The 27,939-nt window shown below is 41.7% G+C and overlaps 1 protein-coding gene across 1 annotated transcript; it reads right to left on the reverse strand.

Annotated features, from left to right (window-relative positions):
* Nucleotides 1-415: 415 nt before the first annotated feature.
* Nucleotides 416-27,907, reverse strand: SLC26A4 (solute carrier family 26 member 4). The gene is made up of 21 exons (XM_082239638.1): nucleotides 27,705-27,907; nucleotides 26,674-26,847; nucleotides 26,371-26,510; nucleotides 25,866-25,976; nucleotides 24,075-24,259; nucleotides 22,605-22,769; nucleotides 20,999-21,151; nucleotides 20,376-20,458; nucleotides 19,082-19,229; nucleotides 17,042-17,155; nucleotides 15,856-15,933; nucleotides 15,559-15,654; nucleotides 13,702-13,808; nucleotides 11,343-11,412; nucleotides 10,577-10,669; nucleotides 9,712-9,807; nucleotides 7,672-7,902; nucleotides 6,934-6,988; nucleotides 4,783-4,928; nucleotides 3,383-3,463; nucleotides 416-2,469 (listed from the first exon to the last, which is right to left on the reverse strand). Exons 2-21 carry the CDS (start codon nucleotides 26,832-26,834, stop codon nucleotides 2,446-2,448), a joined length of 2,337 nt encoding a protein of 778 aa, XP_082095764.1. The 5' UTR covers nucleotides 26,835-26,847; nucleotides 27,705-27,907; the 3' UTR covers nucleotides 416-2,445.
* Between the last annotated feature and the right edge of the window lie 32 nt (nucleotides 27,908-27,939).

Genomic DNA, 27,939 nt, shown 5'->3' on the forward strand with positions numbered 1-27,939 from the left:
TCCCTGCTATGTTTCATTGCTTGGGAGTGGGAAGAGCAAAAAACAGGAGCTCAGAAATATATTGTGTAAAACTTTTATTATTTTTAATATAGACATATACATTATACATATTTATTAATGACATGTGGTCTGTTGAGAAATATACTGACAGCTTTCTTCCTTCAGGCTGTTAAATGAATTCAGCAGAACCATTAATTGGAATTTGTTTTCACATAATAAGGCACTTGTAAGAGTGGCACTTTTTTTAAATACACATGTGATAGGTGGCCTAATAAATCTTGGATTTTGATCCTCAAACCACACACACAAAACCCACTATTCACTAACACAAAATACATGCTGTTAGAATGCTCTGGTGATTAGTTGCTCTTTTGTTTATCTCCAGTTATTTTTACTAGCTGTACATTTTTTAAAAAAAGTATTACCAAATCAAAAATTTAATCCGACATTTTAAGTTGGCATAATTGTACCGAGAACTACTATAACACCATCATTATATGCCCTTTACAACAGACTTCACCCTAAATGCTTATTTGCTCATGTAGCTCCATTTAGGGACATGTAGGAAAGTAGTATTTCATTCCAGATATATCATAAATGATTTTTTAAATAGCAGAATGAATATTTGTTATTTGCTGGAATATTGTATTGATTAATGGTTAAAAGAGGCAGGGCTGATTACAAGACTGAAGTTACGGGTAGCCACACTGCAGCATGGGTGCCACAGGAACCAAGAGTTTGTGGCACACCTGAGCAAGTACGTAAATATGTGCAGTTGCCCTCCATGAGTTGGTACACAAGGGGCAAAAATACACCAACGCATGGAACAGCACAATGGGAACGCTAGGTATGTACCATAACAGTACAAACTAGAAATGGAACTGCCTTATAATTTGGGTTTGACTTAGAACACACTTTCCAAAAAGATTCGCCACTGCTGGTTTAAACCATCCAAGAAATTAAATGATTTGAACATCACCTGAGACTGCAAGGCATATCCTGAACTAATGAGTTAAAGGCGTCAGATCACCAGCTCAGAAATAAATGGTTGGTGTATCCCAAGCATTTTTATGCATACTTTTGTGTTAGCAACTTAGAGCCCACTGTTGCTCTCCAGGAAAAAGATTCCTAGAGCTTATTATTGCATTCTTTATTTGTCATAAATAGTGTTGCCTTTATGGCAGTAGCACCTAAAGGTAGCCCTGAGAAATAGAGACATCACAGTCTGCTTTGTAGTCTACAAACAGAACCTTAGAACGTAATCCTAAACAAATGTGTGCTCAGAAGGAGTCCCACTGCACTCAGTGATGCTTACTCTCGTAAATTTAGGATTGCAGCCATAATTGTCTTCCAAATCCAATGAAGATGGACAAGAGGCACTTAAGAGATTGTCTCTTTAGGTCAAGAGAAAGGGATCTAACTATGATGGCTTCTACCAAGAGTTTGCCATGGTTCCCACTTATTAAAACGGAGCATACCAGGGCCAGTTACCTGTCAAAGTTCCCACTTGCGATTCCAATCGATGCCCTTTGCGGTGTAGGATGGATGCTACAGCAAAGTACATAATGAAGAGAGACTTTGTCTGTGTGGGCAACCCTGTGTGGAGGACCTGTGCCACTATTTATTGCAGTCCCCGTTATATATAGACCTAAGAGACCGATTCATAAAACCCCTGTTTCCAAATGGAACTCACCTGAATAGGGTGGAAAGGCTGCTGAGCGATACTGATGACTTTGTAACTTACAAAGTAGCTCTCTATGCGTTGGCAGCTAAGAAGATCAGGAGGAAAGAACTAGATAAAATAGTGGTCAACTGCACAGGGTATTCGGATATTTAATTTGGCACATTTTACTAGAGAATCTTCTGCTATTCTATTTTATGCAGCAAACAATCTTAGTAGTTGTGACCGAGGTTTATTTTGTATGTGTGGTGCCTGATGATTTTTATGGTTATTGCTGTTTTTCCTTTTGTTATTTTTCTGAATGATGCCATGGCCTATGGCTAGCGCAATAAAAGTCTATGTTGATGATGATGTCTTTCAAATTCATATCAAGTTGTTTCTTTGTTTTCTTTCTTCTTTCTTTCTTTCTTTCTTTCTTTCTTTCTTTCTTTCTTTCTTTGCTTCTTGTTTTCGGTTACGTACATTGGAAGAAAATTAGGACACAAATACAGTTGTGTGTGTGTCCTCCTCACTTAGAAGCTGGGAGCCAGTTTTGCTATATCTATAATGATCTTTCCATTTCCCAAGTAATTTAGATACAAATTTACCAAATAATGTTAATCAAGAATACTATGTAAAAAGAAAAATTAGAGTCCGAGACACTTGTAGCATAAGATAAATATTTTCTTCTAGTGCAAAGTAAATTGTTTCAATGATAAATATGCTTTTAATATTGCTTCCGGTTTGCCAGAGTTCACAGATATGATAAATTCAATATTCTTCCTTCATGAAGCAAGCCTGCGCATAGCCTGGTGAGATTTTTTTAAAAAAAGAATGAGAAAAACATTATTTCTGAAATGACCTTCTGATTTTCAAAACTCTTACAATATTACACACTTACACTATATTGTATACTTGTACTATATTACAAACATACAAATATATGATTTCCCCCAAAGAATCCCATAAAAAGTCTCTGTTGGATATTCCTATTAAACCTGCTTAAGTTTGTGGTGTACGTTAGCCTTTAATTACTCTATGAATGTAAGAACAATCTCCAGAAACATCCCTGTAAGCAGCTCTATAGAAGTGAACAGAAGATATGTAGAAGCTCCTGGAAGATCGTGGCCTCTGAGATGAATGAGCTATTTTAGACAAGCTATAAAGCCAGAGCCATTTCCCCTGCCCAACTGACAAAATTAAACCTCAAGGTCATCATGTATGACCAAAGCAACGTTGCAACCAGCTAGCATCCCCTTGGTACAGTGGTGCCTCGCAAGATGAAAAGAATCCGTTCTGTGATTCTCTTTGTCTAGCGGTTTTTTCGTCTTGCGAAGCAAGCCCATTGACGGATTAGCGGATTAGCGCTATTAGCGGTTTTTAGCAGCTTTTAGAGGCTTATCTGCTGATCGGATCAGCTGGTAAGCGGCTTAGCGGCTTAGAAAAAGGGGGGGGGGAAACCAGCAGGAACTCGCAAGACATTGTTGTCTTGCGAAGCAAGCCCATAGGAAATTCGTTTTGCGAAGCACCTCCAAAACGGAAAACTCTTTCGCCTAGCGAGTTTTCCGTCTTGGGAGGCATTCGTCTGGCGGGGCACCACTGTACACAGGTATCTAGATATAAAGTCACTTGGTGTGTTTACTAAACAGGCCCTGTATGTTTTATCACCATTTTATGAAAGGGGGGGGGGATACTTATGCTTTGTACTAAAGTAAAACATACCTCTTCCTGAACATCAAGCTCTTCATTCTGGTTTGTTTCTGTAAATTCTATTGGTTCCTTTGACTCCTGCATTAGTGAAATCTGGAGCAAAATGTTAAGAGTTGTTATGAATGTGTAGACAGGAAATGCACCACAATGCAGTTGATTAAGGGACTAAATATAAATCTCTGATATACTTTTCGTTAGTTATTTAATTGTATGAATATATCGCATCACAAATCCAGAAGCATCCTGAATGATTTGCAAGAAAAACACAAAATACAGAATAATTTCAGTAAAACAATAAAAATATAAAATAGTAAAAGGGTTCATCCAAAGAAAAAGAATAAAAAGCAACCACTGAAGCCTTCAGATGAAGTTATTAGGAGCTCTGATGTCATATATTTTTATTCCCTAAATATGACTTTGCTGACCTGGTTAAGTTTGCACAAAATCAATAATGCCAAATGCTGAATCCATTTTCATGATTTCTAAAAATATCGGTGAGCTATGGGTGAAGTCTAAGGGATTCATTTATTTAAAAAACAAACAAACCATGTTGAATCCAAGGTTTTGGAGACAGCAATAACAAACAATATTGAAGTAGCTTGTGATGACAATACTATCAATGGTATGCCCACAAGATTGTAATTGAACTGGTCCTTAGAGGCCAACTAGAAGAAAATATTACAGAATGAGGAAGGGTTCCTCATAAAGGTTTGCAACGTACCATCTGGAGTAGATAGATAAGTTTTATGACATTCTTATACAAAGCACGCATTTATCATACAAACACTTTGCACATTTTTAGGTAAGCCAGGTATAGGTTTTAAAAATAAATAATAACTAATGTTTTCTTTGTTGAACAAGCCTAGTTCCTTGTGGATTTTGGCCTTTCCTATAAAACGAGGTTTATTTAAAGTGGCTTGGATTCAAAATAAAAAAATTCCTTCCAGTAGCACCTTAAAGACCAACTAAGTTAGTTCTTGGTATGAGCTTACGTGTGCATGCACACTTCTTCAGATACACTGAAACTCATACCAAGAACTAACTCATACCAAGAACTAACTAACTCATACCAAGAACTAACTTAATTGGTCTTTAAGGTGCTACTGGAAGGAATTTTTTTTATTTTGACTATGGCAGACCAACATGGCTACCTATCTGTAATTGGATTCAAAGGTATGAATAAAACGACATTTGCACTCATGCAAGGTGGGAGTCCTGGCCAGACCCCTTGCTGCCCTGAAGGGTCCTCCGATTCAAAGGACAAGGTTTAGAGGGGCATTGGGGTGAGGGGCTGCAATTCAAGGAGGAGGTAAGAAAGCTTTGTTCTATGAATGGAGCTCTCTACTCACAAAAGTTAGGCTACAAGCCAGTACAAATAAATTAATGAAAACAAAGTTAGGTTTGCTCCCTACCTTTTCAAATATAGGATCCTGGATGTCTCTCTGCATGCTCTGATTCTGTATGTGGAGTACGGCATCATGTACAGTCAGGAAAAACATATCCTTTTGAATGGCATCATCAAAAAATGCACAGTGGTCCAGTGTTTTGATAATGTGCTCTGAAGAGTTGAAAACAGCAACAACAACCAAATAAAAAGCAAATCGCATACTCAGATCTACCCTAACATCACTGTGTGCAGAACCTATTCAATTTTTCCCCCTTTTTAGCAAAATTATAAGTTCACAGCCAACCTCCTCCCGCAAAAATAAACAAATAAATAACCAAACAAACAAATAATAGCTCTCATAGTATTTTCAGTGTCTCCTCATCCTATATGCATCAAGCTGTTTTTACTGTATTTTATTAAACTCACACAAAAGCCACAATCAAAGACTAAAAATAAATGTTCTTCTACCCCATATAATAATACATATGGATTAGTAAATAAGTTGGTCTTTACAGGACCCTTATACAAATCTTTCCATAGAAAAATAAGCATTTACAGGACACTCACAACTTAAATGCATTTAACTTGTGCACATTCAGTTTTACACAACTGGCAATAAAAAAAATATTTTTTTAAAAGGGTGGGCACCCAGGGAAAAAACTTTGGCATTCCCACTTGCCATTGCACATAATGTGTGTTTGACTATGCAATATATGATTTTGGCTTTAGGCACTATTCCTGGAACATAATTCCCATGCAAGTTGAGAGCTTAGTAAAGGACCCCTGACCATTAGGTCCAGTCGTGGCTGACTCTGAGGTTGTGGTGCTCATCTCGCTTTATTGGCCGAGGGAGCCGGCATACAGCTTCTGGATCATGTGGCCAGCATGACTAAGCCGCTTCTGGCGAACCAGAGCAGTGCACGGAAACGCTGTTTACCTTTCCGCCGGAGGGATACCTATTTATCTACTTGCACTTTGACGTGCTTTCGAACTGCTAGGTTGGCAGGAGCAGGGACCGAGCAACGGGAGCTCACCCTGTTGTGGGGATTCGAACCGCCGACCTTCTGATCGGCAATTTCTAGGCTCTGTGGTTTGACCCACAGCGCCATCCGCGTCCCTAGTTGAGGGCTTACTGTATGGTAAAAACCCTAATCTGTATTGCAGGGTCTATCTCCTTAATGATTATTTCCCCAATGAGCTTAGTTCCAAAATTCAGTTAGTATCATGCATTTCCACCAAAGGTACATGTATGTGCCTCTGACACCGCTCCCTTTCCAACAGTCATGATAGGCTGCAGACATCGTGTGCGAGATCTGCATGGGGCTGCAGATCCCCTTGTACGATAGTCAGTGTATCTGCTATTTGTCCCATGGTGAGTACCCTTTGGTAAATAGCAGTTTGAAGGTTATTTTAATCAGGAAAACATCAGAAGTATCCCTGGTCATTTCTCACTGCCATGGTCCTGGTTGGATTCTGCCTCTCCCCACAAACTGGTGGCTGCTAGCAATCTTTTTCAAAACAACAGGAGATCCAGTCACAGATGTCCAGACTTCATGTCTAATTTGGTTCTGAGAGTGAAAATATCCCTTTCCAAGCTAGCAATGCACCAGTCCCTAGTAGAGGCTGTCTCCTTGTTTCCCTTCTGTTGGTTTATCATTAAAATGCTGTTCACTCCAACTAGGTCTGCAAAATACTCAGTAATTACCATATTTTTCTGTGTATAAGCCTAGGTCCCCCCCCCAAAAAATGTCAAAAATTAGGGGCCGTCTTATACACGGATAGTGCTGAGGGTGGACTGGCGGTTGGTTGTTGCCGCAAAAATAAGGTGTCTTATACATGGGAGCGTCTTATAGGCGGAAAAATACGGTATGCAGAATCATGAAGAAACCCACACCTCTCTATGATATGAATGTGAATCTGCCTTCAACCAAGTCAAGCTTTTGGTCCAACTAGTCCACTACTTACTCCAACTGTCAGAAATATTCAGTGGCCTCAGGCAGAGAACCTTCCCAGCCTTGCCATATGAGTCCTGTCTAAACCAGTCCTTTCTACCAGGAATTGCTAGGCCAGTGATGGTGCATGCAAAGCATGCACTCTGCTATGCAGCCTCTGCACTTTGTTTGCTACTCTGAATGAACGCAGTCCATTATTAGCAAATGGATTGATATCTGTTTACCTAAATGTGATGCGATGTACACTCTCACATCAATCCTTTCAAATTCTTTGACAATCTGAAAAGAAAAAGGTTGGGGTTATCTTAAATGTATTCTCAAGGACATTTTCAATACGTAACCTGTTTCTAGAACTGATTGACACATTTCAGCCCACAGTTAGTGTAGAACAAAATATGGCTCTATTAGGGCCATGCAGGCAATTAGGACTTGTTCAATTGTGTGCCCAATTCACAACTGTATGAATGGTCTTTCAAAAAGTAAATAGCAGGTGTGGGGACCATACCTCAACTGGAAAGGAGAGCTTTTCCTCCATTGCAAATTGCAGGTGGAAGGAGACAGTTACTGTGGATCAACTTTAGAGTGGGGAACAAAGAGTTTAAGCCCCTCACTCCTTCTCATAGTTACAAATTGAGGTTCAGTCCCCACACACCTGCTATTTACAATTTTTATAAAATGTATGATTGCTTTCTTTGACACCATCACCACCACTATCTGTTTCATCCCATGCAGGGATTAAGGCAACTAAATACTCCACAGCAACAGAAAGGGCACTCAGGAGCAATTGCGCTATTAGCGCATCTCACCATTCCACAGGTCAACAGGAGCACTAACCATTTCAGCCAGAAAAACCCACATATTGCACATGAATCACAGAATGGTCTAGCAATCCCATAAATTCAAATTATTATGTTCTTCAAAACTTTTTTTTTTTTTTTAGTAAGGTGATAAAATATTCTTACTGTTTTCATAACTCTCACTGCTACTACATCCATGAAAGAGACAGCTCCGAAGTCGAAAATCAAACTGTGAAGAGACACTTTGGGAACATTGACTTTGACGGGGAGTTCTGCATTCCAATCCACCTGGATTTCTACTTCTCTAGTTGGGACATCAAGGTCTTCAGGATCTTCTGGGTCCTCATCAAATTCAAATGCTTCATTAGTCCTACCAGAATCGCTGATGATACCATTCTGATTTTTAAAAAAACATAGTATATTCAGCAAAATTTTGATTAACAAACAAAACTGTAGACTCCCCCCACCCTAATAAAATATTTTAAACTGCCTTTCAGGTTTTCTTTATATATGACCCGAATGGGCATTGGGACTCAATATTGAAGCCACAATTATTTAACTGTCATATTGTGTTTATGCCTATAGGCACACATCATACACACAATTGCATAAAAGAATTACATTTGCTATACTGCATGCCAGAAAAAAAGGAAAACAAATAATTGGGCTGTTTCCAACATAAGTTAGTCTTCATTGACTTAAATTCATTGATTCCAGTGAGCCCCCTCTAAGCATGACATAGTCAGAAACAACCTGTTATTTACACAAACAAGCTAACATTAAATTCTGTGCCCAGAAAAAAATAATGGAGATATAAACGTTGAAATTCTCAGGAACGTAGATCCTTCACTGTATTCCAGTCTCCACTATGCACAGGTAGAAGAGCACAATCCTGACTCTATTTCATCAGTTAACGAATTGTCATTGAACATATACAGTACAGAGAGGCAAGAACAAAGCTCAGGAAAGGCATTAAGGCGGCAAAACAACAATATAAGCTTAAAGTGGAGAATTGCCTAGCCGATTACAACACGAAACAAGTGTGGCAGGGACTACAGCAACTAACCAACTACAAAGGCAATACAAGGAACACGGTTAAGGCTGATGATGAACATCTTCTTCGCCCGCTATGAGGTAGAAAGATCAAGTATCCCGGCTCCTGCCTGCCAGCCTATAAACTCTTAGCAACTTATTCTATATGACCATCAAGTGAAAGCGGCATTGTGGGCGGTGAATCCCAGTAAAGCTACTGGTGCAGGTGGGGTGCTGGGGATAGTGGCAAAAAACTGCGCTGATCAATTAGCAGGGGTCCTGACAAGGATTTTTAACATCTCCCTGCAGACTGCTTGTGTACCGCCATGTTTGAAAGCAGCCTCCATTGTCCCAGTTCCAAAGAAAACAGCAATTAACTGCCTAAATGACTACAGACCCATTGCATTGTATTGGGGGGGGGGCTTGTTTAATTTCACTGTACACAGGTGGTGTAGTGACAATAAAGGTTTATTTTTATTTATTGGCCAGATTCCACTCTTGAACCAGCCAGTAAAGTTGAGGTGGCTGATCCTCTCACTTGCCAGGTTAGAAAAGGGACCTGCTCTTCTATTTGAACTCTATCCACAGCTCAGTTAGTTGGGTCTTGAGGATCCAGGCTACCTACAGATGTGTCTAACACTGTTATCCTATACTCACATATCTGGGAGCAGACATGCATAGGCCGAGTTACCTTCTAGCTCTGATCCTAGGATCTCTAATTTAACCTGGTTGCCTGGCTTGCTTGCTCCAGCTCTTGTAGCACTGTAGCAATGCTCTCTGTCTGTCTGTCTGCCCCTCTGTCTCTGTTCATTCCGCCAGAACTCCCTGTTTTTCTGCTCAAGAAAAGCGTAGTGATAGATGCAGTAGATGTTGTCCAGAAAATGTATTTGGTAACAGAGTTGGTCTCTCTCAGACGACACTCCATTTTTATACCAACAGAAAACACTAGCATAGGTTATGTTAGTCACAGAGCATCTTCCTGGCAAGATCAAATTTTCTGATCCATCACCTCCCATTTAGATTTCCTGCTTCCTGTTACAAATATTAGTAATTTCTTGCTGCAGTCTTGCTGCATAAACAAAATAGGGAGGCAGATACAAAACCAGCGCTTATATTTCAGACCCATTGTTTATGTTTGAACCATGGAGTAAAGAGGGAATAATGATACTTTACTTTGGTCGCTTTCAATTTTCCCTTCTTGATTAGCTTCTGTATCTTCCTCAGAGCCTTTAGCCTCTTGTTATATACCCGCATGGCATCAAATCCCACCTGCAGAAAGCAGAATTGAACAAATATCTTCTATTATTTGTGTTAATGGTAAGCTGAGAGGGGGAAAAAACACTGGCCACAATCTATTGAAATCAATGGGCTTAAGTGCATTGTCTTTTAAAAAATTCCATTGCTATCCCACCTTTCTTCCATTATGGAATTCAAAGCAGTATGCATAATCGAGACACTGACTAGATCAGACCTGCTTAGCTTCAGCAAATTTAACACATCCTGTTTCTTCAGACTGTCCCTGGTGATTCTGCCCTGTCTTGTTTTTAGAGATGGACAAATCACTATTTCTGGTCTGTGTCAGTTTTGCAAGTAGTTATTCAAAAGTCAATTCACTTCCACATTAATCTGTGGATTTTTTTAAAAAAGAAATCTGTATGGAAGTTCATATTTAAATAATACACATCATATTTTTCCATGTATTTGAGTAAAAATGAGTAAGAAATTATATTTTTTGAATAAAAATGGGTTGTCTTATACATACATACATACATTAACAAAGATAGTCACAATGAGATCTATAGTAAAGAAACAAAATATGCATTTTGGTACATCTTTGAGCTGAGAACTATATCATATAAATTCACAGATGCGTGAAGTCTGAAGTCTGATAATTAAGTGTTAATTGCTACATTAGTCTGAGATGTGTGAATCAGGTCATTTTGCTTAAGATGCAGGCCAAATGAAATTCTCCTCCATCCATACTTGGATTGTGGCTGCTGCACATAGAAAGTGTTCAGAAATATCACAGGCTACTCACAGTGGATTTGATGCTGCTTCTCAAGCCATCAATGTTAGCATAAAATATTGGACTTGAAAATTTGAGAATCTTCACTCCTTCTGGTTCAACAACCTGTTACAGAAACCATTTTTCAGTTGAAATGAGCATGGATTTGTGTGGGTTTTTCTGCCACTCTGCTAGTGCCGGGCTGCTAAATTGACTCCTTTCCCCTTTTGATCCCTTTTAACCACTCTGTTAACATTATTACTTCCCTGTCAGCCTACCTTTCACCTCTGTCTACATGGGCTCCTGGAATACCACAGATCTCTTCTCAGAGGTCTGTTGCAAAGTCATCAGGCACAGTTTTAACCACTGAAAGGTTACCAGAAACTTGGGGGATGGGTCCATTTAGGGGATGGGTTGGCCATTCCATCACAGTTGCTGGTACAAAAAAGTGTACTTTATTGCAGAAGAAGGATTCTAAGTATTTAAAGAATGAGGGCACCCCCCGCAACTCTTTAGGCGGGGAATCTAGACGTTTCTCCACTCAAATCACAAATCATGGTGCAAAAAAATGTTGATGCAAGCAATAACACTTCATCTTTTGCAACAATGCCCTTACTTCAGCTAGCTAGATGGATCACTGCATTCCTACCCCATCCAGCAAGACTTCCCTTCCTCACTAAAATACTTGAACAATCGAACAATTGCCATCCTATCACTGCAGGATAAAGACTAGTAAACCTCCAAGCAACTCTAAAAAAATAATAATCTGATGAAATATTAACTTGTTAGAAAGTCTTACATTTTTGTATTCTTTGATGTTCTTATATAGGTCTGTGCCAGGAATGCTGCCAAGGCTACCCCAGGAAGGACTGACAAAAGCAAAACAAAACATTGATCAAAGTACATAACCTAATGTTAAATTAATGTATTATACAGAACAGTTTGTTGCAAGTAAACATTGGCTGAACTGCTATTAATTAATCTGTAAACTAGATAGCAAGACATGGAAAGTATTTAAAAAAACTCCTTACATGTGAATTGACAAGGACTTACTTATTTTAGTAGTGGAATGGTTCTTAAACCTGATTTTATGAGGACAACTATTCTGGCTTATTTGTTGTTTGTGGACTACCACGTTGTCTTACTTTAGAGCCAGCTATGAGGGAGGATCATGAAACACTTTAGAATTAAAGCTCAACCAGGGCATTGATCTTCTGTGATCATGATCCAATTTGTTTGCACAAAACACATAGAGCAGCACCCATGTTTCTTGTGTCTTTTTTTTTTTTTTTGCCCCAGTTTACACCTCCAGCAAAATCAAGTGGTAACACTTTCCCTAGATTCTTCCACTTTGGATAGGTGTTTGAATGCTAACCCATAAAAAAAGGGATTTATACCCTTCTCACAGACACAGAAATTTTCTTTGTTGTTATTAGTTTTACAAATGATTCACCCCAAGATCCCAGGTCAGGTTGCAACAAATAAAAGTCAATATTAAAACAGTTTGAAACAACTTAAAATGCAATTTGTTGCAGTAGAGAAGTATTAAAAAACAAAAATCCTCAACATCATCTAAAAGTAGAAAAACAGATAAATCTTCCCAAAGATACAGAAAGGTGACTTTGATTCTGCAAAATGCATAAACTGTGCCCTAATACTTTGCTTTATTTACACAGCTCAGAGTTTTTTCAAAACAATTCCCCACAACCTGGTACCCTCCAGCTTGAACTCCAACCTGCCCAGTCCAAACCAGTACAAGCCAATGGTCTGGGATGATGGGAGTTGTAGTCCAACAGTACCTGGACGCACCACATTGAGAAGCCTGGTTTAAAGCATCCATTACAGCCATCTGCCTGGCTGAAAAATATGCAACTTGTAATTCTAAAATGAGAAGTGGTGTCATGTTTCTGTGCCCCTTAGAAGAACATTAAACCACTGGTATTTACGTAATAATAAGTTATCAATTAACCGGAGAGTATAATTTTTGCCATGAAGGAAGTATGCCTTCCTGAGCTCTGTGGTGGGATCTAACACGATCCACACTGACAACTCAGACATCCAAGTACAGCATCCTTTAACAATTAACTATTAATTTTACCATAATTCTCAGTCTTTATCTCAAATAATACTTTCCCCGGCATCCTCCAAAACAATAGAGCCACTTCAAGTTTCTAAAGTGTGTGTCAAAGCAATTGAACTATTTGTTGACTTCCATTCCTTTGACACCCCCTGAACTTTCTTTGAGCTAGCCTGAGCACGAACTGCTTTAAATTCAGTCCAGTCCCCCCAAATACTCCACCTAATCTTACTTCATTTACATTGGAGATGGGGAACTTGCGGTCCTAACAGGTGTTGCTGGACTCGAGTTTCCAGGCAGCACAGTCAACAATGAGGAGTGATAGGAGTTTGAGCCACAACATCTGCTCTATGTCATAAGCAGAATATGTTGACAACAGGAATTCTTAAACAAGAGCAGCCAATGCAATGGAACAGTGCAGGGCTGCTGCCCTCTCAACAGCAGTAGCATCACCAGGATGAGGCAGAGGTGGCAGCAAGGACAGAGCTGTGCAACACCGCTGGAGTTCTGAACTGGCTTTGCCGATGCAGCTGCGCTGCCCCAACCTCACCACCACACTGCCTTGCCCTGATACAAAGATTTCTGGTACTAAAATGAATCTGTTATGCATCACAGTGGGTCATCTCTTTAGAATGTAAAAGTTCTTCAGCGTTTTTCTCTACGATTATCATTGTAGCCTCTAGGAGCACTTCAAAGAAGACCAAATGTCAACAGCGGTACCAGAACAGAACAGATCTGTCTATGCTTTCTTTCAGGAGCTTACTGTGGTTTTGACTCAAACTATTTACGTACAGCCTGCTGGCCTAGTTCTGTCTGCACTATTCCAAATTATCATATCTATTTATGCATTTTCTATTTTCTCATTCGTAACGGGCTATGGGGAAGTAATTTCAGCTGTGTGCGGCTTGATTTGTATTTCATTTTCATTTTCCAATTTTAAAAGTAGTGACACTGTTTGCTTGCAATAGCAGAACAATAGTAACTTGTGTCACTCTTCTTCTTCTTTTGTATTCATTTATTTACTTGTCTTCTTGGGAGTGCAATGGCAGAAACTGCCCCTGCCTATACAATAGTTACTTACAACTGAACTCTCAGGACAACCGTCAGCAGCGCAAACACCAGACCAGCAAGTAACCCCAGATCTAGTCCCAGAATGATGGATGCTATACATGTGAAAACCCAGATCATCTGGAAAAGAAAACACAAGAAAAGTCAGACCATATCCCATTAGTAGACAGGGTGATTTCAGCCAACCACCGAAAGTAGACTTTTGTAGAGCAGAGAAATGTGAAGATGCGAGGAAGCAGCTGGGGGAGGAAATCTCACATGGGAGGAAATCCCACAGGCATGGCAGGGAATTTCAGAGGGAATATGCAAACCATGCTTCTAATAATAATAATAATAATAATAATAATAATATATCTCTCCATACAGAAATCAACCATGCAGAAAGGATTCTAATCTAGCCTTCTTACTAATTGGTTGTCTTTCTGTGTATAGTGAATTTTGTTTTATACAAAGGAGTCATGTGAATCTCCCAGTGCCATGCCCAGTCTTGACTTGTAGCCAGACAGTGACTCATTGGAGGATAAATTGGACCTTCAATTGACTGAATACTTGAGGGATCTAACAGAGTCTGCCATCACCAGTTCTGAAGGAATCTGTCCAGAACTTCCTCTAAAGGATCTTCTTGACGGACCCTCAGGATGGATTCCAACCCAAGTGTAGGGTTGCCATATTTCAAATAGTGACAATCCGGTAATGTACCCTCACTTTGTCAGATTTTTTTTGCAAAATCTCCCCCCTATTTTTTTAGGAAAATCGCCAAGAAATCAACACTTCCAATATGGACTGCCATACACCTGGGGTTTCCTGGACATTTTAGTTGTTTTTTGAAAATTCCTCCAGGGCACCGTTTTGGGCAGATGAATCCCAGCTATGTCCGGGAAATTCCGGACATATGGCTGTTCTACCCAAGTGCGGAAATGTCCCTGGTGGGGTCTGAAGGAGAGGTCAAGCCACCCCTCACCACCCTTTAGAGCAGAGAAATCCAAGCATTCAAGCCACTGTCAAAAGTCACTGTGCAGCTAAGGTCTCCTTATGAAGAAGGGTGCTCTCTAAGAGGAACAGATTTCAGAACACCCTTAAGCCCCAGCAGCAGTGGGAGGCCAGGCTATATCAGCCTGTACATTGAGCTTCCCATTTGCTAGAGCAACACCAGTTGCTGAAACTTACCTTGTCTACACTGGATGAGTTTTGTTTTTGTTTTACTCAAACCGATTGCTTGTCCCTAAAGCTGGTTTTGTCTTTAGCTGTTTACACACCATACATTTAAAGCACAGCACTGCCCCCACCAAATAATCCTGTGAACTGTATTTTGTTAAGGATAACTGGGAATTGTAGCTCTTCAAGAGATGAACTACAGTTTCCACCATTCTTTGCAGGAGAGGGAAGTGCTTTAAATGCATGGCGTGTGTACAGCCATTGGCGTTGCATGCTTGGCTTAGCCTATCATTGTCTTGGCAATCTCATAGGGGAGGCCTTTGCTTCAGTGGATTGGGCCTACACACCGGGGGTGGCCCAAGGTGTTTTGACACCTGAGGCAAAATGCCCCACTGCTGCCTCCTGAGGTGGATGCAGCTCAACTACTGCTGTACCACACCAGTGAGAACTAGGTCTATGTACAAACATCAGAAGAAGAAGCCACAGGGAATTGTTTGTCTCCTGAACCCTCAATGATTTGGAAACCTGACATAGTAACCAGGGAATCCAGCACTGCACATTGGTGCGTTTGTTCTATGCAGGACATTATTCCCACCCCCACCCCACAATGACTTGAGATTCTCAATTATTTATTTATTGTGAATTAAAATGAAAAGCAAAGGGTAAGCATTTAATTCAAAATATGAGTTGATGGTTCACACGTTAAAGAACTCACAGCATCTGCCTTGCTCTGCCTCCACAAACGGGGTACATCAAATATTTGCATGAACATCCCTTTCAAGTTGGCAATGACCACAGCTGCCAACACAGACTGCAAAGAAAGAAAGACACATTAACCTGTATTGTTCAAGGAAAACACGGGCAGTATGTGTATTTGCATGTTAGTCTTTGTGTGTGAGCAGGAACAGGAAGATAGCAGGGGAATGCTTCTGTTTATCAGGAAGAGGACTAAAACATTACTTAAGTTTATGCACCCAAAAACGGTGCAATGACAAGCGCAATAATAAAATACCTTCTGCAAAGGTTCAAGCAGTTTCCCCAAGGCTACAATGGCAATCAATACGATTCCAGCTGAGATTATTCCAGCAATCTGAAAAAGATGTTTTAGATAATAAGGAAATAGAGTTTCTATAATGTATGTTTTTTTTGTATAACAGGCTTTAGTAGGCTATTTATTCTTATTATAGATTGTGGGTTGTTGCTGTTTGGTGGGGGAGCACAGGGACAAGTTCAAAAGCAATTCAGTTACCATAAGCAAGTTTTTACCTAAGTGGTATAGTGGTAATTTTTTAAAAAAGTGGATGTTTTTAAACTTTCTTTCAAAGGGGTATGCCAAATGCAACAGCAGAGTCTTGTATGCATTTTAATGTCCTTCCTAGCTGCAGCTGCTTTCTTTTTAAAGTACTACTGACTGACTGTGAATGTGAACTTGCGGTCATCTGATTAGGTAAAGGTAAAGGGACCCCTGACCATTAGGTCCAGTCGTGGCCGACTTTGGGGTTGCAGCGCTCATCTCGCTTTGTTGGCCGAGGGAGCTGGAGTACAGCTTCTGGGTCATGCGGCCAGCAGGACTAAACCGCTTCTGGCGAACCAGAGCAGCGCACGGAAACGCCGTTTACCTTCCCGCCGGAGTGGTAGCTATTTATCTACTTGCACTTTGACGTGCTTTTGAACTGCTAGGTGGGCAGGAGCAGGGACCGAGCAATGGGAGCTCACCCCATCACGAAGATTCGAACTGCCAACCTTCTGATCAGCAAGTCCTAGGCTCTGTGGTTTAACCCACAGCGCCACCAGTGTCCTCAAAAAAAACCCAGGTTCCTACTTGAGACGGGCCCATTTGAAACCCCCTTAAGCTACATACCTGAGTGATCAACGAAGCATTCAGATGACTGCCCCCACCCCCAACATCACTGTATTTAATCTGGGCTCAGGGATATTATTTATTTATTTATCGATGGAGTTCCTATTGCATGCAGGTTAAGGTAATACCATTCAGGTGCTATAGTCTTCTCTTAATGTGCCCCCTTCGTTTTATGTCAGGGAAGCTGGTGTCCAGGAAGTCAATGAAACGTTTGGCTTTCCGTTCAGAAACGCCACCCACAAAATCGGTAACAATAAGATTTTGAACAATCACTGTGCGCTAAGCAATACATGGATTAGAATCGTCTTTATTGTTTATTCTGATTGAGCGGAATTACCTGGGTTTTCCCACCAGTGCTTTCTTGGACTGCTGTGCGGGACAGAGCAGTGGTGGCAACGAAGCAAGAGAAGGCCCCTGAAAAAATATTGCTGATCCCAAAGGCAATAAATTCCTAGAAGGTTAGAAGATCTTGGTGTTAAAACAATTTTTTTTCCTAAAAAAAAAAAAAGCTTTCTCCTACACAGTGGCAGAGCTCCATGCTCCAGCACCGGGGGCAGAGAACAGGCGGGGGCGGTGCGTTCCCCCTGCACTCCTCTTCCTCTGCCAGTGCTCCTACACATAAATATTATTTTGAACTGTAAATTGGGAATCCAATTTCAAAACTGAATCAAATGAAGTTGTAGCTGAACTTTTATGGTACATTCGAGGTGCAGTAATTTTTCTTAATAGTGTGGAATTATCCAACAGCGTACAAATCAATATGGCTAACCTGATCCAAAACACCCACCCACCCCACTCACACATGAAAACAAAGACCACCACAGCCAACCACAAACGAACAACCACAGCCTAGGCCAACCCCAACCTCTCTCACCACCAAAGGAACACAAGTGAACAACAGAGAACCTGCACAAGCAACGCTGACACCAAACCCCACATATAGTAAGTAAAATAGAAACATTGCCACCCCACCCCATCCCATCTCCCCCACCTCTTTCCCCCTTTCTTCCTAATGTCTCAACAAATGAAACTGATTTGTAAAAATGTTACAGGGGGCGGGAATACGAGAGAGAGACATTGCACACACTTTTGTAAATCAAGAAAATCTTTAATAAAATAAAATACTGTGGAATTATGGAACAAGTTCCTTTTTAGGACTTGACCAATGGCAGAGCTCTGTAGGCTTATGCATAGCTGTTCCTGGAAACAGACATATAAATGTAAATACACAGCTGTTAAAGAAGAAACAATGGGAAGAAGAATAAAAAAAAAAAACCCTAATTGCCTTAAGAAAAAAAAATATGCTTGGCAATTACAATTGTTTAATTTGTACTTGCCCTAGTTCAGATACAATATATTGAATATTGCCATAGAAATAGCCTTCATACCATCTCAGATATGCATTCTTACTTACTACTCAAAAAAGATAGCAAAGATAAATGCTCCATTAGAAATCTGGTTCAAGCAGAATATCTAAAAAAAATATATGGAGAAAGAAATACTTCTTCCTAGCAGCTAATGGGAAAGTGAATTGCATAAAATGACAGGGCAACCAAAATGATCAATGGGTGGAGCAATTCCCTGTGAGGAAACGATGCAGCATTTTTTGTTTTTTTTAGTTTAGAGAAAATACGATTAAGGGGTGACATGACTGAAGTTTATGAAGTTATACATGGCATGGAAAAGTGGATAGAAGAAAAGGTTATCCCTTCTTCATGGCACTAGAATTCATGGATATTGAATAAAGCTGAATGTTGGAAGATTTGGGGGCAGGGAAAATAATGTACTTCATCATGCAGCAAATAGTTCTCCTGTGGAACTCTCTCCCACAGGGGGCAGAGATGGTCACGGACTTGGCTGACTTCTAAAGAAGATTGGACAAATAATACAGAGTTGGGGAAGGGCTCAACATGGGTCTGTTATTGGTACCAATTCCATGTTGCTCTCAGATCTAGTTCCACCCTTGATGAGAAACACTGGTGCCATCTGTGGGGGAGTCCTGGGTGCCTGGGCATACACAAAATTTTGTTGGGACCTTCCTGAAGCTGTGATGGGTCCCACTGGGCCTTTCAGAGGCTGCTGTGGGTCCCATTGGGCCTCTTCCTGCCGCATGACATCACACACATGCCATGCACGTGATGTCATAGGTGTACGCCGGGCACCCACAAAGTGAGGCAGAATCCGGCACACCTTATGGGAAATAGTCTACTGCTCATTTAAATCTGACAATTGAATTACTTATTTTCCTAATAGAACCACTAAGTTACTTCACCTATAATCACCCCCACAATGGCTGAAAAATAAGCGTGCTCCTCTCCATAAATAAGATTCAGATTTTGCTTCACAGTTTATAAAAAAGTACTTTGGTTTCACATACCTGATTTCCATCAATAGCATAGTCGTATTTGGTTGCATAGACTTTGCCCACGGACACAGCTATTGCATAAGCAACAATGGCAATGGAAAAGGCAGATGCTATCATGTCTCCAAACATGCTGACCGCTGGAGGTTCGGGAGGCAAAAACCTATATATATATAAAAGGAGGAAAATATATGTTTGTGTGCATTTGTGTTTTTTCTACAAATACTATGACAACTATGACTAACAAATTATTATGATGGCATTTTTTGACTCTATAATGAAACAATTTGGGGAGGTGGGGATGTAACCCATTGGTGCTTCTCCCTGCAGTAAACAGACAAGATTTACTTGCAAAATTATTTGTTGCAAAATACGTTGTATATTCTTCATTTAGTTGGAGAGCCCCAAAAGGCAATAGCCACTTGTAACATGAAAGTCCTTCGGATAAAATGCATTACCAACTGTTCATAGTAAATGTGCTTGCAGTAATGGCACTTGTCTATCCCACAGCCATGCCTCCATGTGTTTACCCTACTGCCTGAATTATATGCACCTGTGTAGTCCAACAAGCACAACTATCTAATAATGTTATTCTCTCCATCTAGCCAAATACACCAAACATGTCTTGGATTCACCTTGGGTGGAAACCTTAACAATTTATTTGCCAAGCTGCTCCTTTTCCCCACCCCAACACCCCAGCCTCTGCGTTTTCTCTTACAGCTACTTCTAATATTTAACCATACACAAAGCAGGGGAGGGGATGTGAAGATTGGACCTGGTTTTGTTTCAGCATATGTATATATTCATTGTGCAATTCTACCAGCTGGAGTTTAGCACATGATGTAGTCAAATTGACTCTACTTTCACTTGATACATGACTGAGCTGTTTCCCCCCTCCCCTACATTTGAGTACATCTGTGTCAGCTGGTTTGGGTGTGGTGCTAATAATGCCAAGGTTGCAGGTTTGATCCCTGTCTGGGACAGCTGCATGTTCCTGCATTGAAAGGGCTAGATCAGGCATCCCTCAGCTCGGCCCTCCAGATGTTTTGGGACTACAACTCCCATCATCCCTAGCTAACAGGACCTGCGGTCAGGGATGGTGGGAATTGTAGTCCCAAAACATCTGGAGGGCCGAGTTTGGGGATGCCTGGGCTAGATGATCCTCAGGGTCCCTTCCAACTCTACAATTCCATGATTCTATGTAGATAAAAAATTATGTATGAAGTGGCTAAACAGTTACTATTAAAAACTGAGCCATTAGTGTGTCCTTGAAATGTAGCTGCCCACCGAATGAACAATCTGCACTCACCCGCTGGGAATAGATTTAACAATGCCTGCATTGTACTTTTTCTCCAGATCAACACCATACGAAATGCCAGCGGCGACTATTGTCTAGAATAAAAAGAAATAACATCATGTTGTTGTTATGAGTTCGGGGTGTTACACTGACTGCCAGACCCCTTTCATCCCAGGATCCAGCAAGTGTTAATCAAGGCTTCTAATTCTTGGAATAGCCTAGCTAGCTTCCTGACAAGGCGATAGCCTGGGTGATGAGCCATTACAGTGGATTAAGGGGATTACGGTGCTCGGTGCAAGATGGCAAACGGGTGGGGCCCCCTCCGTGAGCTGGAGAGAGAGTCAGAGAAACATTTGAGAACAATGTCTGATTTCTTTTTGAATCCAAGGCTGCAGCTATGGGAGAACCAAGACCCTTTAGGGGTGTTAATGTGCAAATAAACCATATATCATAACGACACCGCAGTCTCCACTGTGCCTCATTCCCGAAGGAAACGCAAACCTTGGGTAAGCACTTGGGACCCTTGGAATCTCGCACTGCTTGGAAATTGGGGTGGATTGCGACACTACGAACAGAGAAAACAGATATTCTTCTCCTGTCAATCAAATCCCTTGAGCTTGAAGTAGTTGGCTTACCACAATCACTTCTATAGGAATAGGAACAGGGATCTTGTGTCTGAATCGATCGTTTATTTCCTTGACTACCATACAAATAACGATGGTCAGCAGGCCAGCAATGAGATCGGCAATGTTGGTTTGTCCAATATTTTTAAATATATCAATAAGGGTCTAAAAATAAAAAAGACAATGTGAAATGCTGCCATTCAGTTTGAATAAACCACATTCTCATCTAAGGTCCCATCTGCACTATTCACTTAAAGCTATATATTACCAGTTATGACTTCTCTGGGAAGAGTGATTGATTGTCAAACCTGTAAGAGAAACAGGGATCTCCTAACAATTCTCAGTATCCTGAACAAACTAGGGCCGCCAATATTTTTTTAAGGGAAAGCCATGACTGTGGTATTATACCACCCTCAATGAAATAGTGCAGATGGGACCCAAGACACAATAACGATTACAGGTTCAGGAAAGCTCAGAAACTAATATCTGCCAGCTACTAATATCTACAGCTGCAAATAACTAAAAGAAAACAAGAGCCAAGGCTGCAACCCTATACCTGGGAGTAAGACTCATTGAACTCAGTTAGAGGTACTTTTTAGAAGACAAGTATGTGATTGTGCTGTGAATCTCTTGTGTTTGTATGAGTGTGTTTATCACCTTATATACGAATAGCAAACTCATTATTTGTGTATGGGTGAGACCAAAGCACAAGCAAGTGGTATCACAGTACAGTGGTACCTCGGGTTACGTACGCTCCAGGTTACACACTCCACTAAGCCAGGAATAGTGCTTCAGGTTAAGAACTTTGCTTCAGGGTGAGAACAGAAATCGGGCTCTGGCGGCGCAGCGGCAGCAGGAGGCCCCATTAGCTAAAGTGGTGCTTCAGGTTAATAACAGTTTCAGGTTAAGTATGGACCTCCGGAACAAATTAAGTACTTAACCCGAGGTACCAGTGTATTGCGGGGAAGCCCAAGGCTTGCAGAAGTACAAAAGAAAATTAGGAGGGGGGGGGATGTAAGATGGAGAACCCCATAAAACTGTTCAATGAGGATTGAGCATGCCCAGCTGGCAGGGGGCAAAGTGGGCATGGCAGGTTGACCAGAATCCCAAAGACAAGTGCTCCAAAATGCAACATGGTGCTGCAAGTCCCACTTGCATCAGGTAACAGCAAACTCAGGTCCAAAAAAAAACAAATGGCTGTGTAGCCAAAAACATATCAACATGTTTGGGAAATCATAAAGTCTGAAGTAGAAGAAAAAATATTCAAGGGAAAACTCAAGGGAGCAAAACCAAAACTAAACCCAAAACAGCCAAGGAGGAATGAGAAGGCTCACTGGTCACAGAATGATGACTAGCTGTTGCAGGAGGAATAGAAAACGGGAGGGAGGGGGAATGTAGTGGAGCACCCTGAAAGAAGATATGGCTGGCTGAAGAACTCCACACTGCAGCATTTTGCTGCCGGCTCCACTTCTATATAAATGCATACAGTGATCTAATAGCTAAATTAACATCCACTTGGCTGAAACGCTAGCTCCAATAGTCTCCTCCCTCAACTGTCATCTACAGCAGCCGTTCCATCAGGCCAAGCGCAACCCCCAGCTCAGCAAGACACACTTACATAGATTATGGAAAGGACCCCATTGTAGTTTTGGGTTGGGACGTTTAAGACTATCTTCAGCTGTGAAACGAACACTTGAAATGCTGCAGCTGTTGTAAAACCCCCGACCAGTGGATCAGCAAGATATCTCACGATAAAACCAATCTGAAGAAATCCGAACACTAGCTGGAAAAAGAAGAAGCACGGAATAGTTTTATGAACAGCTAGAAAGCATTAGAATAGCCCACGATTTTAACAAAATTCAGGATTTAGCCACCTAACATAGAATGATCAAGACTCTTCTTTTGTCTGTTTTAATCTCTTAGCTCCAGTTTATGCAATTTATTTATTTATTTGTATTCTGTTGTATAAAAAGAGTAAGGATGAGCACTAAATAAACAGCAAAAAATAAAATAAATTAATAAACCTGCAGCATAGAATGTTCTCACCATTTAAAAATTGAAAGTCTAGGAAAATATCAAGGTTTTCATGTGGCGCCCAAGACAATCAAGTGGGTACCAGGCAGAGAGACTCCCCAAAATGGGGTGCCACAACTGAGAAGGCCCTGCTCCCAGTTTTAACCCACCGCCCCTCTGCCCATTGGGTCACCCAGAGGAGAGCCTCCAATTATCATCTCAGTACATGGCCAAGCTGGTGAAAAGATTCCTCCATGTATCCTGGTCTCAACTTGTGTAGGACTTAAGAGTAATTACCAGGATGACCAGCTGTATGGATTTACATGAAGGCCTTGCTTGTTGTTTTTAAATAGATTTTCAATAGTTCTTTTCTCTTTTAATGGTCTGGCTTTCCCACCTTTAAAATGATCGTACTGAAATGCAAAAAGACTAAAAAGCCATTTTTTTTCTGGCTGCAGGAAACAAGATACAAAATGCAAGGCTTTAATCCCATGACATAGGTAAAGGTAAAGGGACCCCTGACCATTAGGTCTAGTTGTGACCGACTCTGGGGTTGCGGCGCTCATCTCGCTTTATTGGCCAAGGGAGCCGGTGTACAGCTTCCGGGTCATGTGGCCAGCATGACTAAGCCGCTTCTGGTGAACCAGAGCAGCGCACGGAAACGCCGTTTACCTTCCCGCCGGAGTGGTACCTATTTATCTACTTGCACTTTGACGTGCTTTCAAACTGCTAGGTTGGCAGGAGCAGGGACCGAGCAACGGGAGTTCACCCCGTCACGGGGATTCGAACCGCCGACCTTCTGACTGGCAAGTCCTAGGCTCTGTGGTTTAACCCACAGCGCCACCTGCGAATCCCATGACATAAAAGGATACAAATGCTTGGCATTCCCAAACTGTGCAGAACAATAAATGTGAGGCAAGCAAACTTGCATTCTACTTTATTATTTGAGTACATTTTGGCTCTAGTTGAGGAAAATAGTGAGTGTTTAGCATGAAGCTGTTTCTTCTATTCATCAGTTCTTTCATAAAGTATAAAAGCAGCAACATTTGAGACAGTTTTATCCAATCTGCTTTACCTGGAGAATGCCAACCAAAAAAGTGATGGTGCTGGCAATAATCACTCTCTCGGCATCTCTTGATGCGATATCTATAACTGTTTGGTTCAGCCCTGTCATGTTGCTGCTGACCATGTGGAATTTTTCGTCAGGCGCCATGCTCAGTACTACTGAGCCCACCATCAAACTGACCACTGGGAAAGGTCCTGTTGGGAATAATTTTATATATTTTACACAGCATTTCTTAACAGCGTGCTTCAAACGGCTAACAATAAAAAAAACAAAATTAGCTTAAAATGTAGAAGCACTAAATTATACTAAACATCCAAAGCAATAATAAAACCACTGTTTCATGAGATCCAGAGCTGAGGGCCTTCTGGCGGTTTTCTCACGAGAAGTGAAGTTACAGGGAACCAGGCAGAGGGCCTTCTCAGTAGTGGCGCCTGCCCTGTGGAATGCCCTCCCATCAGATGCCAAGGAAATAAGCAACTGTCCTACTTTTAAAAGACATCTGAAGGCAGCCCTGTTTAGGGAAGTTTTTAATGTTTAATGTTTTAATGTTTAATGCTGTATGGGAGCGGCCCAGAGTGGCTGGGGAAGCCCAGCCAGATGGGCAGGGTATAAATAATAAATGATGATGGTGATGTTTTGTCAGTTTAAACAATCAGGGTGCTGCTCAGTGTTAGCCATACACAGTGCAGACCCCTTGAAATTAATGGACTCGAGTTGTCAATTGATTTCAATGGGTCTACTCAGTATACCTGAAGGAGCGTCTCCATCCCCATCATTCTGCATGGACGCTGAGGTCCAGCGCCGAGGGCCTTCTGGCAGTACCCTCATTGCGAGGAGCAAAGCTACAGGGAACCAGGCAGAGGGCCTTCTCGGTAGTGGCGCCCACCCTGCTGAACACCCTCCCATCAGATGTCAAAGAGATAAACAACTACCTGACATTCAGAAGACATCTGAAGGCAGTCCTGTTCAGGGAAGTTTTTAATGTCTGACATTTTAATGTATTTCTAATCTTTGTTGGAAGCTGCCCAGAGTGGCTGGGGAAACCCAGCCAGATGGGCGGAGTACAAATAATAAATTATTATTATTATTATTATTATTATTATTATTATTATTATTATTATTACTCGGAGAATGGCTAACTTTGTCTATCACCCAAAGCTACCACAGAAAAAAAAATGATTTAAGATCCAGATTGTCATACACATCATAAACTAGAGTCCTTGAGTGTGTGTATTTTCTGCATTATTGTCACAGCTGTCTGTCATATAGAATTAGCAATTAATACGCTGAAGTCATCGTGCTGAGTTTAAAGTGCTTAACTATTACATTTGGACCTGTGCGAACCTAAGTGAATCAAAACTGGCATTGAACCTGATGTCTTGTAAAAAACTCTGTTAAGGAGCAGTACTAGCAAAATAAGAGATTACATACATATAATGTAGGCATCAAAGCTATTTCCAGTAGTCATGGCAGAAAGATAGCTCAGTTGGTAGCGCATGAGACTCTCAATCTCAGGTTTGTAGGTTCGAGCCCCATATTGGGCAAAAATATTTCTGCATTTTGGGGGTTGGACTAGATGACCCTTGTGGTCCCTTGCAAGTCTACAATTCTACACTTTGTGGAAAAATATGGATAAGTATAAAAGTCTACTCAAACACAATAAGAAGATGCCACCATAAAAGTATATTAGTAAACTGGTTCCACTAAAACTACTGTCTGAGATATTCCAATACATTTGAATAAGTTTGACATTCTGTAATTAATAGTTGGCCGATAGTAACATGACAAATATATAATTACCAACTGAGATGTGTCTTGATGTTCCCAAGAAGAAGTATGTCAGGATGGGGAAAAAAGCAGAGTAGAGACCATATCCGACAGGAACTGCAACCAGTAGTGCATATGCCAAGCCTGAAATGATAGAAAATAAAGTATTGTATTGACTAATCTTACAATCGACTCTTTTGATATCTACATCAAGTAGCACCTTTCTACACAGGCATTATTGACGTCTGTATTCCACATCTTAAACAAAGTTCCATGTACAAATAGGAGCTGTTCGTGTTTTGCAGTCCACGATTTCCAAGTTAGCCAGATTTTCAGCTGGATCCTAACTTATTTTGCTCCAAATGAAGTTGCAGCTCTGAACTTTTCCAGATTGCTGACGAGTCTTTTAAAAAATGGTTAAGTAAATCAGGGCAGTGACCCACAACTGCAAGACAGAGTTTAGGCAACTTCATCACATTCTAATCCCCACCCCACTCACCCCGTAATAATAGTAGGAGAAAGACTGGATCTCTCTTACCTTGTAAAGTAGCCACAAGTCCAGTACTGACACCAGAAATTATATCGCTGATGAGCCATTCCTTCACTCTGTACTTAGGCAGCCATTCCAAAATAGGGAACAAGGTCTTGGTTACCTGAATGGCTTTTCTTCTTGAACAGCTGCCAAGGACAAAATGTTAAATTGCTCGAGTCGTACTGTGAAATGCACCCGCTCCCCTGCCATGGCCCACCCTCCTTCGATCCAGGATTCTTTCAGTTTTTAGGTGTCACCTGCCCCTGCCCCCCGCCACCAAACCGTGATGTATGGCAGCCGGTCAGTCACCTGCACGTTTTCTGGACTCGTTCCCGGAGTGTTTTGGGCACCACCAATTTCCTCTCATTCTCCTCTTGAAAGGTAGGCTCATTGTACACGGGCCGGGACACCACGTAGCGACTGAGATCCGGGAGGGCTCCATCGCCTCCACCACCACCACCTGCGGCCATGTCCCTGCCCTGCCTACAGGTGGAAACAATGAAGGAGAAGGACAGCGTCCCCTAAGCACACGGTCTCCAGAGGCAGCCAGCCATCAAGGACAGCATGCCCTGCAAACTTCGCCCACACCTGGAAGAGCCAGGTGAAGCCGGCCTCTGGCAACACAAGCATCTTCCAGGGGATGGAGCTTCAGAGATGGCCGGCTCCTGCTCCTCTTCAGGGAGCCTCCAGCCAGCTTCTCCCTTCTTTCTGGTCAAGGGAGCCCCATTATTTTGCTCTGAATGCTGTCTGACACCCACCCAAAAAAAGCCCCCCCCAAAAAAGAACTCCTCAATCTGATCACTAAGGCCTCTGCTTCTTTTTCTTTTCTTTCCTAAAAGCCAGAACATTCTGCGCCTCTGTGTGTGTGGGGAGAACAGCCTGAGCAACTTCCCCACATGGAGAGACACGGGTGAGCCATTCTGACGATATTCTGGCGCCTCTTCCTTTAAGGAAAGGGCCAGGGGGGAAGGAAATTCTGTTTTGTCTACTTAGGATATAAGCTCCCCCACCTCTTTCTTTCTTTCTTTCTTTCTTTCTTTCTTTCTTTCTTTCTCTCTTTCTCTCTCTCTCTCTCTCTCTCTCTCTCTCTTTCATCTCCCCAGCCCCTTTCTTGCGTGTCAGCCTGCGCTAGCCTCCCTCCCTCTCCGTGCGCCACAGCCCCGTCTCTCCCTAACTGGAGTCTCCAGCTGCTTTGGGACTACAGTTCCCATCATCCCTGACCGCTGCTTTCGCTAGCTGGGTATGACGGGAGTTGTAGTCCAACCGCAGACCACCACGGCCTCCCCTCCCCCCCCGCGCTCCGTTCGCTCCCCTTCGCGTCCCGCCAAATCCGCGCTAACCGCGTCAGCTGCTCCCGCGCGCTCCGTTCCCACCGCTCGCCACAGGTAGCTGCCTCTTCGCCTCAGTCCGCTTTTGCGCGCCAAGGCAGCGCCGCTGTCCGGGTCCTGAAGCGCCGAAGAACCTCAGAACAACTTCTTCTTCTTCTTCTTCTTCTTCTTCTTCTTCTTCTTCTTCTTCTTCTTCTTCTTCTTCTTCTTCTTCTTCTTCTTCACCTCCTTCTCCTCACCTGCGCTC

The sequence above is a fragment of the Podarcis vaucheri genome (assembly GCF_965113315.1).
Source record: "Podarcis vaucheri genome assembly, chromosome: 10".
Classification (NCBI taxonomy): domain Eukaryota; kingdom Metazoa; phylum Chordata; class Lepidosauria; order Squamata; family Lacertidae; genus Podarcis; species Podarcis vaucheri.

What these genes read in the sequence shown, in the direction of transcription:
- SLC26A4 (XM_082239638.1), bottom strand. Translation starts at nt 26,834, where the DNA reads ATGGCCGCAGGTGGTGGTGGTGGAGGCGATGGAGCCCTCCCGGATCTC. An exon ending in GTTAAATCTATTCCCAGCGG is followed by an intron (nt 19,230 to 20,375) that starts GTGAGTGCAGAT and finishes ATATATATATAG; the next exon opens with GTTTTTGCCTCCCGAACCTC. An exon ending in GGCAGAGCAAGGCAGATGCT is followed by an intron (nt 13,809 to 15,558) that starts GTGAGTTCTTTA and finishes TTTCTTTTCCAG; the next exon opens with ATGATCTGGGTTTTCACATG.